Here is a 15749-nt window from a genome sequence, read left to right as displayed (position 1 = left end):
GCATTGATGTGTCTGGGAACATTAAATTAATTTCGGGCCATTTTTCAAACCATGTGAGATAAACCCCCGGCCAGAAGGCTGACACACTCCCTTGAGCCTGCGCTTTGAGGAAATCGTTGTACAAGCTTTGCAAATATGACTTTTGCTCAGCAGAAGCCCATTCTGTTCCTGCCATCTAATAGCCGCCGGCATATTTTGATCAGTGACGTGTTTATACAATGGAAATAACATACTTACTGACGCGATATGTGTGTTTTTTTTATCGTAAGGTGGCTTTTTGACGGAAATAACGGGAATAAGGTTTTGCAGTACTCACATCGGAGCCTGAACTCATTATCCCACCAAATCCACGTGGCGCCCTGAATCTGGGGAGATGAGCTAGGTCGCATTAACAGCTGTCCCAGAGTTCTGATCTTTCACTCTCGAGGTTTTTACTTGTACTGTGTTTCAATCAGTATTGCGGATGTCAAAAAAACATATTTAATTTATGTACATGAGGACTGCTGGTGTAGAACTTAATCAAAGTCTGATGCCCTTCTGATACATAAATTCACCCATCGAGTGAGCCACTGCAAGCTCTCCAGCTCCGTCAAATGTCACAAGACCTAGGATATCCTCTAGGTATGCAAGAATAGTCCTCAAGAAGCGGGACACCGAGTCAACGGCTCGCCACTCAGGTGAGATCCCACAGAAATTAAGAATCTGATCGTGGATGGGAATTACGCGCTTGAGTAAACCTTCAACCGTGGCCATTGGTTTTTCGAGGATGGTGACATCACCTTTAACGCTGCCATCCAGAGTCTTGACATACTCTGAGAAGACACTTTGGACAAAGGCGCAAGGATCATCTGTCAATGTCAACATCTCGTCCTTGATAATCTTGAGAGCGAACAAACACTGCGTGAGATCGGATCTGTTGAATATGAATATCATATGTTTCTATTTATATAAAATTAAAAGGAACATACAGGTTGTCTGCGTCAGAGGACTCGGAACTCTCATCATCCGAAGATTCAGACTTGGAGTCCTCATCGCTGTCAGAGCCATGTAAAGCTTTGGAAATAGCTTTCAACATCTTCCGTGATTCCTTCATGTCACGCTTGGGGGGACGAAGTTGTCTCCGTCTCTGGAGAATTAGGTCTTTGTGTCTTTTGGGACAAGCCTGTGAGTCAGGAACACTCGGAAATAATTCATATCAGGTGTGACATACTTAGCATAATAGCGTTGGCGCTTTTCACGGGCAGCGGCTAATTTTGCCTCGGGAGTAGTATGAATGATTGGACGGGCCATGATGTGTTTGCTGGAAAGGACTTTGGTTGGCAGTGGTATGTGGTCTTGGTTCAAAAGAAGTAGGGAAACAAGACGTAACTAAAGCTCCTGCCAGTAGAACCAGTGGTCAGTCGGACCAAAACCCATGATTTGGTTGGACCAAAACCCACGCTCATGAACTGCTACTGATACTATACTACTAGTCACTCACCACTATGGGCCATAAGAGCAAGCGCAAACGAGAACATGAAAAACTTACTCAAGCATGGTATGACCTCAACCGAACGAACCACGCTGCACAGGACGCTGCCCGCCAACGAGCTTCACAATTACGACTGGTCGAGGACACAGACGGTACCCAACTTCTTTACCACAAAGTACAATCGCACACAATCACAGGGCCTGGTCGTGTTGCAATGCAAACTGACTATGCATGCTCACAAATACATACCAGTCTCCCTATCAGCCCGCAGGTCCCTTCGCAAATACAAGAACCTGAATTCAGCTTCGATGACAACTTAGATGTTGCGTATTCCGCTTATGATGATCACATAGCCGATACATCTTGTGAACCCAAACCGCGACCACCAACGGCTGGTGTAAGTGTCGCATATAAGGCCTTGGTTACTGTACTGACACCTTTTTTTTCAGGAGAATCCTCTCGCACTTTGGCTTTCACAACGCAAAAGCTTTCTTCTAGAGCTTCTCCGGATGGATGGATGTGGTGACCACATTTTTCATCAAGTCTGTGAGGGCCATGACGGATGCCAGGAATATCCGGAATACCAATGTCAAGATTGCTTTGGCACAGCATTGTATTGCAAAGGATGTATGCTGGCGAGACATCAAGAAAGCCCATTACATAGACTTCAGGTCAGTTCTCTAATTCATGCATTCTAAGGCCTTAATTTGTCGCTCAATGGATCCTACTATAGCATTGGGTTGATGGGCACTTTGAGAACACTAGCCTCAAAGCCCTCGGTCTCAAAATACAGCTAGGCCATCGAGTTGGAGAGCGTTGTTGCAACCCGGCACCAACACACAACAACTTCATTGTTCTCGACGTCCATGGTGTACATTTGGTTGCAGTAAACTTCTGTAAATGCAAGACAGCTCAATCACTAACCACTCAACTCCTCCGCATCCGGTGGTTTCCAGCGACATCCGTTAATCCTAAAACGGCCGCGACTTTTCGGCTCCTTCACCACTTCCACATTCTCTCATTTGAATCGAAGACATCGGCCTTTGAATATTGGCAGACACTGTCACGACTATCTGACAACTCTGGCATCAATCCTCCTAAGGTAAGTGTAAATTGATCTTGACCGAGGCTCCAAATCTCACATGCATTCAGGATCGCTACGTATCGTTACTTCGCATGATCAAAGAATGGCGGAATTTGACCCTGCTCAAACGATTTGGCCGCGGGCATGATCCCGGAGGCATCTCTGCCACCCAACCTGGTTCCTGTGCAGTCCTTTGTCCTGCCTGTCCCCAGCCAGGTAAGAACTTACCGCAGGGCTGGGAGGATGCAAGTACTGACAAACGGTTCATTAAATTCACTTCATCTTGTGTGTTACCTTACTTAGTTCTGTTCCAATAGGTGGCTTTATGGAATATTTGTCGCGATTGATGCAAACTTTCGGTTGGCGAGGAAGAATGTTTCCTCCGATATAGTCGATCCTGGTCTGAGCAATGGATGGTCGTACTTCGTTGAGGAACAGGAATACAAGAGATTCCTCCATGAAGCCGGCAAGCAGCCACAAGAGGTATGTACTATAGTTTCTTTGTACTTTCCATAGACACTAATCTCTAGTAGAAAAGTACATGTGTTAGTCATAACGCTGTCAACCTCGCAGAGACGAAGAACTCCCGTGGTCTTGCAGCGACGGGTGCTGGGACCGTGGATTGCTCGCGTCATAACTTCAAACGACCTTGTGCTGTTGGAGACCTTCAGAAGGGGGAAAAGTACGTAACAAAGGCTGAGCTGCTCCATTTTGTCTGAGTCTTACACGTTCGCAGATATGTAAATATGGATTTTCTATTTTTTTCCACCATGCAGTTCGCGAAGGACCTCATCGTTCTCAACGTTTCGTACGACATTGCTTGCCAGTGGAGTAAACATCTCCAAGAACGAATGGTCAAGTACCCGAGTCGTATTCACATCAATTGCACCGACAAATTCATCACATTTCTGGTCCCCAAATTCCATCTTCCCGCACACATATTGCCCTGTCAAATTACTTATTCACACAATTTCATAAGGGGCATGGGCCGAACTGATGGTGAGGCGCCTGAGCGCGGTTGGGCTAACATCAATCCTATAGCTACGAGCACACGTGAGATGGGTCCAGGCGCCAGGTGTGACACCATCGACGACCACTTCGGCGACTTCAATTGGAAGAAAGTCACCAATCTGGGTGAGTGACGTCTATTCTAACACAAGCTATGGGCACCGTTTACTTATGGTAATGATTAGGTGTCAGTCTTTTGCAAAAACTCAAGACAGCTATACCAGAACGCGACCAGCACCAGCGCGATTTTCACGAGTTCAATGATACGCTCGTTGCAGAAAGGCCAGAGGAAGTATCAGAATGGAAGATCGCTGTTGAAAAGTGGGAAATGGACATGTCCGTGACAAATCCCTTTGGCGCAACCACAACAAGTAAGCCAATGTTTTGAGTTTGCATATTTAACTGACAATTTTGACTCAGCTATGACGCAGGCATCCGTCAGGCTGAGTCTCTCTCAAAAAGAGGCTGAAGATCTCGAGCGTGGTGTCAACCATTCCCTTCATAGTGAGATATCGCCCACTGTTCTTATTTCAACAGGCATTGGCATAGAGGAAGAACAGTAAGTTTTTAACTATTTCTTGGGTTCACAACGGCTTAGCAGGATTCAGAAACTGGCTCAGACAGGACATTTTGGCCCTTGGAGCACATCCAACCGATCTCCAGCGTTCAAAGATACAAGATCGGACAAACACTCTGAAACGCAAAGTCGACCAATGGTGTCAAATTCAGCTCTTGTATATGCCCTCGGCATCCCATGTTCGGACCACCCACAATTCCAGCGCAGCGGCCTTGAGTGAGGAAAAGGCACATAAGATCAACCTGTTCCTGCCCTCCGAATTGAAGTCGCACGCCCCAGATGCCATATGCGATGAACGGCTCTGTCGTTTTGAATGGGAACTACGTCAAGGGCAATCATTTGATGCGCTCGATGACCTACGCCGCCATCTTCTCTTACGCACTCACTTGTACAAATTCAAGGACGCAAATATTTGTGGCCAACGGGCCAATACACGCGCTGCCACTGTAATCAGAAAGGTTGAGCGCCATGTTTCAGAAGCTGCGGACAGGTATTGCAGGGCAAGGAACGCGCTTCAAAGCCTGCATGAGACGCTTGGAGAACATGACTGGCAAGAATTATTTCCGGTGCTGGAGGTGGAGCATGTTCGTGGTATGTCTGAAGGCAAGGTAGGCCAATCAGAGGGAAATCGCACACTCTCGTGGATATGGAAGATGCGCGGTGTTTCAGCCGCAGGAGAAGTTCTTACAGATGGTACGTGGTTCTCTCTGTCATCGTGATTCAGATGGTTCTGAGATCCTTCGGCAGCGTTACAAATTGAATGGTGCAAAGCACGCGCACGCGCAAATCGCTGGACGGAGGAGGTCAAGCTGTTATTAGAGGAAATGCGGCGTGTCAGGGAATTTCTTTCCTGGCACGCTAAATGGTGGGACGAGCAAGCGGACCGGAGAGTCGGATTGCCCCCTGCTGAAGCAGAAGGCACCAATGCGTACGTGAGACGCCAAGCAGCGCTTCGAAGGAACATATGAGATGCATTCATGAGTATGTGGGGTGTGTTCTGTTGTAGTATGTAGACTTTAGGATAGGATTGAATATATTAATTTGACTGACTTTATTCTAAATATCACTACAGTATATATACTATGATATGCTAATTGTAAGTATCCGGTCCGTGTGTGTGTAAGCGTGGACTTGTCCATGGTCCGCGTTTACGATGACAAATCGTGTCCGTCTCGGATAACTCCGGCTATTAGTCGTTCCCTACATTACTCATACTTGTACGTATTACTAAGCCTTTCTATCATGTGCTCGTACCTTCATCTCCATTATGTGCTAACTCTAACACTCCCCCTCGAGCACAGCTTACTCTCATTCCATCTCTCAATCTTTCGAGTCTCGGCTTTGGCAGTGCTTTGGTGAAAGCATCCACGAGGTTATCATCCGTTGGTACGTACTTCAATTTTATCGTGCCGTTTTCGATAACTGACCTGATAAAGTGATAGCGTATATCGATATGCTTCATTCTAGCGTGGAACTTGTTGTTTGAGGCGAGGGCGATAGCGCCTTGGTTGTCAGAGTAGATGGTGATAGGTGCGTCTTTTCTTTTATAGAGTTCTTTCAGTAGTGACTGAAGATATAGCACTTCCCTCGTTGCAGACGTTAGTGCGATGTATTCGGCTTCGGCTGTTGACAACGCTATGATCGTTTGCTTCCTCGCGCTCCAAGCTATCGGAGATCCGTGCAGCTGGACCAGGTACCCTGAGATAGAGTGCCTGTGGGCTTGGCTTGCCCAATCTGCGTCCGCGTAAGCCTCTAGATCTTTCTCTTTTCCTCCCAAGGTAAGCTTTGCCTTCTTTGTTGCCTTTAGATAGCGGATGACGTGTTTTGCTGCTTCCCAGTGCGACTTCGCCGGTTCACGCATGAACTGCGATAGTACCGACACTGCTAGCGCTATGTCCGGCCTAGTGCAAGTTGCCGCGTACATTAGCGATCCAATCGCTCTTTGGTACAGTACGTGTTGTTCGGATATTTGAGATTTGGTGCTTGGCGAATGGTCTGACTGTTCTTTTGTCAGCTGTATTCCAGTCTCCATGGGAATGTGCGCTGGCTTTGCGTCTTCGAGGCGGAAGTGTTCGACAATGGTGTCGACATATGCTTCTTGCGATAGCGTGATGGTTCGTGCTGATCTATTGCGCTCAATCTTGAGCCCAAGCAACCAGGTGAGTTCTCCTAGGTCTGTTATCTCGAACTTCTGTCGCAGCTGATCTTTGAACTTTTCTATATGTTCTAGATGCTTTGACGTCACAGCCATGTCGTCAACCGATACCGTTATGACGGTATGCTCGTCCTGTTCCCTCCGATAGTACACCGCTCGATCGACTTGCGAACGTGTGTATCCGGCTTCGAGGAAGAATTCTTCTAGCTCCTCGGACCACTCAAACCCGGCTTGCTTCAGGCCGTATAAGCTTCTCAGCAGCTTCAAGACTTTTCCCTCTTCTCCCTTCTTCAAGTATCCGGATGGTGCCCGCATATACACCTCATCCTTCAGCGTGGTGTTAAGGTAAGCACTCTTTATATCCACTTGGTGTATCTCCCAATCGTTTCTTGCAGCCATTGATAGGACTGTTCGAATCGTCGTCATATTCGACGTCGGGGCAAAGGTTTCTTGGTAATCAATTCCATATTCTTGTCTTTGACCGTTCACTACTAATCTTGCTCATAGCTTTATCTTCTCACCACTTGGTCCTCGTTTCGTTGCCAAAACAAAATGGCAGGGAATAACGTTAGCTCCCTTCGGTACGTCCACTATTTCCCAAGTTTGTAGCTTCTCTAATTGATTGATTTCGTAGTCAATCGCTTGTTGCCATTCTTCGGCATCTGGTCCGTTTAGAGCCTCCTTGAGCGTTGGCTCATGTTGAGCGGCTGCAAATGCTTGGTAAGTGTTCGAATCTTCTTTGTCCTTCTGTTCTATTATTGCAGCTGATGCTGCTTCTCCTTCATGTAGACTTCGATAGTATCCTGCTGGTGGACGGGTGCGCGTTACTCTTGGTGTTTTCAGGACCGGTAGGGGTTGTGCACTTTGAGGTGGAGTTTTGGGTGCTTGGATTGGTGTTTGGGGGACTTGGGATGTTGCGACAGGCTGGACGATATTCGGTACGTTGATTGGTTCTTCCTGGTTATACTCCCCCTCGTCCAGTACGTCGTTACGAATGATGACGTCTGGCGGGACGAAGCTAACATTACGTTCTATAGACACCCGTCTCTTCATCGGCCAGAAAATTCAATATCCTTTGCTTTCGTTGTCCACCCCTATGAACAACGCTTCTTCTGCTCTGGCTTCGAGCTTCCCATGATCTGGTGAGTGCACATATGCTCTGGTTCCGAATTCTCTTGCTGCCGCTAAGCTTGGTTTAGTTTTGTGCATCAATTCGAAAGATGTATGCCCAGGAATGGCACGAGACGGTAAGCGGTTCTTTAACCATGCCGCATAATTAATAGCCTCGGCCCATAAGAACTTCGGAAGATCTTTGGCGATGAGCATGGCTCGTGCGTGTTCGACCAGTGTTCGATTTAGTCGTTCGGCTACGCCGTTCTGCTGTGGAGAATCATGTACTGTGAGTGTGATGCTCGTTTTCTTGTCTCCCAGAGGTAGATCCATGCTAACATCTCCTCGTCCTATGGCTTTGACAACAGATCCATCTGCGGTGTGTATGTCTTGGGCCTCGATTGGCTCAAACGTTATGAACTTCGACCTGTCTGGGCAAAAATGGGATGTAGCGCCGGAGTCAATAATTGCTCCGCGCTTTTTGACTGGTATGTCTATCTTCTTTGCAACATTTGCGAGGTCTGACGTTGCAAATGCGTAATCATTTGCTCTTTCGATCTTGTCTGCAGCGTTTGCCGTCTCCTTTTGGCCTTTCTTTGTCTGCCTTGGTCCTTGTCCCTCCTTTCCGCCTCCTTTCCTCCAACAATCGGCTTTATAGTGACCCTTCCTGTCACAATTGAAGCAAGTGATATCTTCACTCTTGCTCGTCGTGGTACGTCCTCTTAGCGTGTTTGTCCTTGCTGTAAACGCACTATTATTCCCTTTCTTCTGTGTCTTGGGATTGGTTATCTGCTGATGTTCGTATTCTTCTGTGATAACGTTTATCAGCTCATACGAGGTAAGCGGCTGCTTCGTTATGCGTGCTGCGGCGTTTATTGATGATAGAATTGGTCTGTAGGATTCCGGCAATGATCCCATAATAATGGCATAGTAATCTCTCTCTTCTATGCTTACTCCCATTCCTGCTAACGATTCTCGGATCCTTAACAGGTCTCCGAAATGCGCCTTCACGTCTCCGCCTTCCTCGCATCTGGTGTTCTGGAGTTTCCGTCGCAGATCTATCTGCACCATCTCCGTCTTGCCTTCGTGGATTCGGCATACTTCTGCCCATATTTTCGAGGCTTCCCCGAGGTTCTGGATGCGCAACAATAGTCGGTCCGAGACCGTACTAAATATGTGTTGCTTGACGAGTGAGTCCTTCTGTTGAAACTCGTCTTCCTTCTTCTCCTGTTCTTCAATCTCCGTTTGGGTAGCTACTGATTTGTTTGGCTTCAGTGCTTGTCCTTGCGAGTCGATCTCGAAAGGTACAGGCTCCTTTGTCCTACTATCAAGATAGCGCATCAAACCTCGTGCTCGTATCACCGTTTGGGCCCTTTCCTTGTAGGTTATCCAGTTCGTTCCGTCGTCGGCGAGCTGGGGGATATTATATAGTGATGTGGAACCGGGGAGCGTCGTATCCATGGTAGTAGCAGGGCTCATAACCTGTTGTAGTATGTAGACTTTAGGATAGGATTGAATATATTAATTTGACTGACTTTATTCTAAATATCACTACAGTATATATACTATGATACGTTAATTGTAAGTATCCGGTCCGTGTGTGTGTAAGCGCGGACTTGTCCATGGTCCGCGTTTTACGATGACAAATCGTGTCCGTCTCGGATAACTCCGGCTATTAGTCGTTCCCTACATTACTCATACTTGTACGTATTATGTTCTTGGCCACCACTACAGAAATCCCTCCAATGTGAATACAAGTACCGCTCCCACCACCATTTTATTATTTGCATTTATACATTTTTTCAAACAATCTATCTAAGATTTGGTGTTTCTCACGAGGGAAGAACAGAAGCTGACACGAGTTACCCGAGATCACAGGTCAGATTGGGCATTGGACCATGCTGAGGATATCTATCACGAATTTGGAATAGAAGGGCACTGAGTTGGACCACGAGGGTGTTATGCATGATGTCGAGGGTCCCGCGACATCTATGCATAACCGTCACGTCTGTAATTAGCAATGGTTATGCATAACTCTGCCACCAACAGGTGCGACAGAAGGTTCTTTTTGTGTGATCTCAAACCCAAGGATGCGCCAAGCTGCTTCAGGAGCTGATAAATATCGTGCTTTTTGATAGTCGTCGACTTCGTTGATTGGCTGAAGTCGAGGAGCTCCATCGTCGATGTTGTTGACAGCCAATACTAAGGCACGGTCCGGACCTTTGTACAGGTACTTGTAAAGATAACTGAACACCTTGGCGGTGTAGACCACGTCAAAATGAAAATGACAGTCTGCGAAGTCCAATAACGCCGAGCAATAGGGTACCACCCAACGGTCTTCCTTACGCCTTCGCCAGTGAACTCGTCCGTATTCATCAACTGTCGTGGTGGCTTGCAGAGGGTGCGGGAATCCATACATGCACTGCCTATCACAATTGCAGCGACTTCCTGCACGTGTAAGGTGATCTGGCTTCCGCTCTCATTTGGAGAAGACGTGTAATTGAAGTCTTCGGCGTAGTACTAGTAAGTTCTACTCTCTAATTTTTGCAGTGACTATTTTATCTAAGATTCTCCATTGCATATATATATGCAAGTTTTGCCACGAAGATATTTTCTTGCCTTCACTATAAGGCACGTTGAGAACTAGGAAGGACACGGCACATTGGTTATCGAGGAACCCATCACAAAAGCAGGAATGTTCATTGACAGTGCTTATCTCACTCCGCGTTATAGAACTATATGGACATGCTTCCAGAATTTCAGCGACACGAAATGGTCATCGAGACTCGACAGAGCATCAAGAATTCACAATGGATGCCTACAACCGCATTGTTAATACATCACTCAACTTGTCCGTGGTTATATAGGCCAGGCCGGTCCCGAGCTCAATCAAGGTTCTCGAAGGGGTTTGGTTCGTATATGTAAATTCAACTTGGTTTTCATCATTTCACCCAAACTCGCTCATCCGTAATGTCGCAAACTCCTGTCAGTAACATTGTTTTACTTTTCATTGCGACAGTTTGGCTGAGTAGCTAGGAAGACTGTCTCATCGAACAACCTGCCTTATGCTGACTTGCCCCCGATTATGGCAGCACTCTTCGAGGCTAAAGCAAGGAAAGGCACGGGTGCGGGCGTGATACCGAGTTATGGACTCTCTAACACACAGGTCAGTAGATGCAATATTAATTGTAAGCTACAACTCTGGCTTTTCAGCATCGAAAAGCCGACCGGTGATTCTCGCCTAATAGCCTCTAACGAACGTCTAACATCAGTCGTTGCAGCCTACGTGTCAGGGTGATGGCACTTAGGTCTACATTATCTCGTGAGGTAGCTGGCATAATCACAAAGGCAAACAACGCGGTTGGGAATGTACCGACTGTGAAACACGTGTACTGGAGGAAGCCCGAAGTTATGTGTGTGTTCGAACTTGAAGTGGTCGAGATCGTAACAACATAAACTTAATAGTCTTTGTAATTTAGACGATGATTACAGTTGTAAATGAACATATCTTGTAAATGGGTCGAAAGGCTCTCTGCGCCGTGCGGAAAAATCAATTCTACAAGCGGGCCTGGCCATGTGTCAGTTGATATCCAATGAGTCTGTCTCATCCAAAAAAGAGCGGTGGTGTGCTGCTTTGAGACTCACGGTACTCTGAGTACTTCTCATCAATATCCATATGATTAACCCCCTGATTTTCCTCTAGCAGCCTAGTGTTAGAGTTAGCACATAATGGAGATGAAGGTACGAGCACATGATAGAAAGGCTTAGTAATACGTACAAGTATGAGTAATGTAGGGAACGACTAATAGCCGGAGTTATCCGAGACGGACACGATTTGTCATCGTAAACGCGGACCATGGACAAGTCCGCGCTTACACACACACGGACCGGATACTTACAATTAGCGTATCATAGTATATATACTGTAGTGATATTTAGAATAAAGTCAGTCAAATTATTATATTCAATCCGATCCTAAAGTCTACATACTACAACACCTAGCACAGGCTCTCTCTCACTGCGTGTGGATCGGTGTCTGTCCTGCCGATCAGCCACGGTGGACAATACGCGTGCAGCATATTGCCCTGAATCCTCTCCCTCTTCCGAAGGTACACGGAGTCCCTGTCGCGGGTCGACCGGTCAGCCCTCGGGTCATTTATTGTCACAACGAAAATGTGACGCGTGACAGCTGAACATTTCAAATTTTCAAGGCAAAAAGAATTGCACAACTTAAAAAATAGTAGCAAACAAGTTTCTGCGTCATCTACTTCATCTGCCGGCTATCTTCGGTGTACCTTCCTTCGCGCCCAGAAGCTAGAAGGATCTTAAATGATTCAGTCACTGATCGGCCTGCGCACCACACCACACGGGGGACGTTCTCTCTTTGCTATCCAGCCCATTGCCGAGGGGACCAGCATCTTTACATGTGAAGCTCCTTTTGCACATGTGATTTATAAAGATTACCGCAGGGAGGTCTGTGCTCAGTGTTTCGCGTATGCAGCAAGTACTTTTCGAAGTATTGGTGATCCACGGACTTGGAGTATCAAAAGTTGTAGGGTAACTGCAGAGACTGTTTGGTTCTGCACAGATGAATGCAAGGTCACATGGGAAAGTGGGGTGATAGGTCCCTTGATAGCAGATATCAATGCTCTTCTTGGCAAAGCAAAGATAGCCACTCGGAGGAATTCAGCCAGGGACGGCTACGATTCGATATTGCCAAATGGTCCTCCTGCACAAATCACGCAAGATTACATCGACAAAGCCTGGGCGGATGTTGAGGAATTGGTTTCCTCTCGGGCTCGTCTTTCTTCGTACTGCTCAATGATGAATTTAGAAGATATGGAACTCGAAATATCGCGCTCAGTTGCGTCGGCCATCGTCCAGCGATATGTATTTGATCACCGTCTTGCCAGTCTTGCAACTTCTTCGATAATACCTACCTCAGATCCATGGACAGAAGTTCTTGATCTCCAGAGCAGCGAGCTCTCGAACGTTAGTCTACGGCCTTATATTCTTGCGGCGCATCTCCGTGTATACGCTTTTTTGTGTCATTCACTTCCAAAGCATCTCAGATTGTACGTTCCTACGGCTCGACATATCCTTGCGCGCGACACCGGGAATGCCTTCGGGATTTGGGATGGAGATCACAGAGATGAAATGCTCGGATGGGGCATTTGGGTAAGCGCGAGTTATTTTAATCACAGTAAGAACCCACTTCTTCGTAAGCCTTCTTCTTGCTCAACGCGTCGGCTCATGAAGGTTGCTGCCCAAATGTCAAAAAGACGCGCGTCGGACGCACTATGCACTTCACCACCTCTCGTTCAGTCGAAATCGGCGAGGAGCTCTGCATTAGCTATATCGATACCAGTCAAGCCATTGCGCAGCGCAGACAGGATCTAGAAAACAGCTGGTTTTTCAAATGCGGGTGCCAGCGTTGCCAATCAGAAGAACCTAATGGGGCATCTCCGCATTGATGTTGGTGATTGTGACCGTACATACTTGTAACAATGTGGGGGGGCTGAGCAGATTCAACGATCAGTATGATATGATCGTTGAATCTGCTCAACGTCACAGAATCTATGACTAGCCAAGAGTTCATGCAACTAGCGGCACGCTCGCCACAAAAATCTGCAGTGCGCCTGTTATCTATATATATGAAGGACACTGTTTCAAAATTTCATGGGCGATCGTACGTATCTGACTCTCTTGCGCACGCTGAGCGTGGTTTTGGTTGATATGATCCGTTCAACATATGATGCACACATAAAACCGATATACAGTACTTTTGCATACTTTTGCCGAAATATACCCTAGGATGCTTTTGGACTTCCCGTTTTGGTGACACCGCGCGCCATCCTCCAAACATTCTTCCAAAACAATTGTAACTCTTTATGTAAGTTTTTGTGGGATAATTACAAGTACGCTAGTAATCTTGGACAACACAACCTTCCTTCAAATTTTGCCTGCTCTCCTACTCTGTTCTTCACCGTTAGCCACTCAGCCAGGTCCAGTTCGTGTGCTAAAACTCTAAGCAGCATTTATTCCCTCCTCATTTACGCTTCTCGACCCTCCGGCCGTTCGTGACATCTTGAAACCGCGCCCGTAGGCGCCATTGAAGCTTGAAGTGCCATGAGGGGCGCGTCGAAGTCCCACCCCCACCCTTCAAACCCCGGACTTACTCGACACGATATCATCCTGCAGCCAATCCCAGAGTCACTCCAAATACTCCAGTTTCTGAGCTGCCCCCTCCTTCTTCGAAAAGAATTGAGAGGGATGTCAAGAAACTGGGACTCAAACTGATGGAAGAAGGACGGCTATTCTCGGATCACGGTCCTTGTAGACGAGGCAGACGTCCTCTTCGGTGTGTGTTTCACTCAAGTCATGCATATGTTTACTGACAATGTACAGATCCGGACTTTCAAGAATCTACTCGCATGCTTCTTGGTGATATTACTGCAGCCCGTGGTTCACCTGTCCCAGTAATCCCTTCCTCGGCTCTATCCTCGACTCTGGATTCGGAAGCAACAACTACAACAATCTCCTACTCGTTCAACTTCCTTCTCGCCAGCGCAACAATTCCCACATCCCTTGCTACCTATCTTTCAAATTATCATGCATCCCTCACCCGCCTTGTATCCCCACGGCTGCATCACCTCCCTCCGACCCTTCGCACTGAACACACCTCATAGACAGGCGGGAACAAAAATGCAGACATCGAGCGCTGCATCCGTCGCGTATGGGCCGAAGATGCCTTCGTGCACTCCAAGACCACAACCGGTTCCGGCCCTGTCAAACTCTCCAAACTCCTCGTCTTCTGCAACAAACGCAGCAAAGTCGAGCAACTGGCTGCATTCCTTGACGGCCGCGGGATCAAATGCGTCGCGCTCACCGGTGGTGCAGAAACGCGCAAACGAGGGTCGAATCACCATCTCGACGGGTTCTTGGGGCCTGTCCCACGGGTCCGGGTGTGTGTTATTTGGCTCAGACACCTCGTGTGCTTGTCACGACCTCGCTTCTTTCCCATGGGCTGTATTTTTCGCCGATGATCAAGCATGTGTTTATTGTTGACGAGCCGAGGAATATGATTGATTTTTTTGCATCGCGCTGGTCGTGCTGGACGTGTGGGCCAGGTGGGGAAGGTGGTGGTGTTTGGGAGGGCGAAAGGAAGTGGGAGTGGGCGGATGGAGGAGGTTAAAGAGAAAGTCAGGGCTTGCTGGATAGATGGTGGTGGTGGGTCGTTTAAGATTGGGACGTTATATCAACTGATCGTATGTGTATTATTCATAGGCGTCTGATAATCCCTACTCATGGATTTTGCATATTGTGCCTTTACTTGTGGCAACCGTCGCACATAGCGCAGAGCCAGTACTTGGCGTTGCTAAATTAACCTCCAGTTACAGTGGAACTCCTGATAAAATTTATGATAAAACTATGCTTAATCGACAACACAACTTCCCTTTTAATTCATAAATCTCACCTTCTCTCCCACTCTATTCTTAACCATTAGCCACTCTTACAGGTCCAGTTCGTGTGTGCAAGCTTTAAGCAGCATTCATGCTCTCCTCATTCCCTTACACTCCTACGACCCTCCGGATGTCCGCGAAACCGCGCCCATGGGTGCCATTGAAGTATAAGGGGCGCGTCAAAGTCACACCCCTACCCATGGACTGATAACTTACTTGACACAATATCATACTTGCTGCCAATCCCAAAGTTACTCCAATTACTTCGGTTCCCGAGCCACGTCTTCGCTTTTCGAAGAACCGAAAGGAATGTCAAGCAACTGGGACTCGAACTCATGGAACAAGAGGCCCGGAAAGGGGAGGACAGCTATTCCAGGGTCACGGACGACAGGCTACTGTGGAATTGTGTCAACCGATATATGAAAAAGGATGGGGAGGCCAAAGTCAGAATGATGGGGACAACCTTCTTTCTTGTGCACACAGCAGGCTTTCCGAAAGAAGTGAGCCTGTGATGCGTGTTCACGGTCCGCATGCTAAGAATTTGACAATACATTATGCATATCTAGATTTGGGAGACCACCTACTAGCTGTTGTAGGGTCATGGGAGTCCGTGCAACATGGGGACTCTGCTCTGCTAAACAGACAGAATCTCAGTGGTAGTTTGTACGAGAACGCCTCTCAAACCCGCTTGCTTGAAATTCATTGACGTCAATATTATGGATTGGACTGACAGTGCAAGAGATATTGCAAGATCTCTCATCAATGACATCAATGATGGAGCAAGTCTCCAAGGAGCGTGTTTGCCGCAGACCATCAAATCCAATCAGCTGAGTTCGGAAAATAAAAGTCATTCGGATTAATTACTAGGTACCGTTGGTTGT

The 15749-nt window shown here is 47.2% G+C and overlaps 3 protein-coding genes across 3 annotated transcripts; 2 read left to right on the top strand and 1 right to left on the bottom strand.

Annotated features, from left to right (window-relative positions):
* Positions 1 to 519: 519 nt before the first annotated feature.
* Positions 520 to 1290, bottom strand: HD556DRAFT_1311563 (uncharacterized protein; the record flags this gene model as incomplete). Its single annotated transcript, XM_041300547.1, has 3 exons — positions 520 to 913; positions 969 to 1178; positions 1211 to 1290. The coding sequence occupies 3 exons, from the start codon at positions 1288 to 1290 to the stop codon at positions 520 to 522; spliced, it is 684 nt and encodes a 227-aa protein (XP_041156311.1).
* Positions 1291 to 1980: 690 nt separating this feature from the next.
* On the top strand, positions 1981 to 5108 carry HD556DRAFT_1433840 (uncharacterized protein; the record flags this gene model as incomplete). Its single annotated transcript, XM_041305262.1, has 11 exons — positions 1981 to 2142; positions 2205 to 2573; positions 2624 to 2817; positions 2873 to 3038; positions 3089 to 3237; positions 3292 to 3689; positions 3749 to 3934; positions 3984 to 4067; positions 4101 to 4122; positions 4172 to 4833; positions 4888 to 5108. 11 exons carry the CDS (start codon positions 1981 to 1983, stop codon positions 5106 to 5108), a joined length of 2613 nt encoding a protein of 870 aa, XP_041156310.1.
* A 6542-nt stretch (positions 5109 to 11650) lies between these two features.
* HD556DRAFT_1399724 (SET domain-containing protein) lies at positions 11651 to 13224 on the top strand. The gene is made up of 2 exons (XM_041303800.1): positions 11651 to 12608; positions 12665 to 13224. Exons 1-2 carry the CDS (start codon positions 11735 to 11737, stop codon positions 12877 to 12879), a joined length of 1089 nt encoding a protein of 362 aa, XP_041156309.1. The 5' UTR covers positions 11651 to 11734; the 3' UTR covers positions 12880 to 13224.
* Positions 13225 to 15749: the final 2525 nt, after the last annotated feature.

The sequence above is a fragment of the Suillus plorans genome, assembly GCF_016647745.1.
Source record: "Suillus plorans strain S12 chromosome Unknown HD556scaffold_61, whole genome shotgun sequence".
Classification (NCBI taxonomy): Eukaryota; Fungi; Basidiomycota; class Agaricomycetes; order Boletales; family Suillaceae; genus Suillus; species Suillus plorans.
This window is presented reverse-complemented; position numbering and strand designations above follow the sequence as displayed.

Coding starts and splice junctions, on each gene's coding strand:
- HD556DRAFT_1399724 (XM_041303800.1), top strand. CDS start 11,735: ATGATTCAGTCACTGATCGGCCTGCGCACCACACCACACGGGGGACGT. Junction 12,609..12,664: donor CGCGAGTTATTTTAATCACA/GTAAGAACCCAC, acceptor CGGCTCATGAAG/GTTGCTGCCCAAATGTCAAA.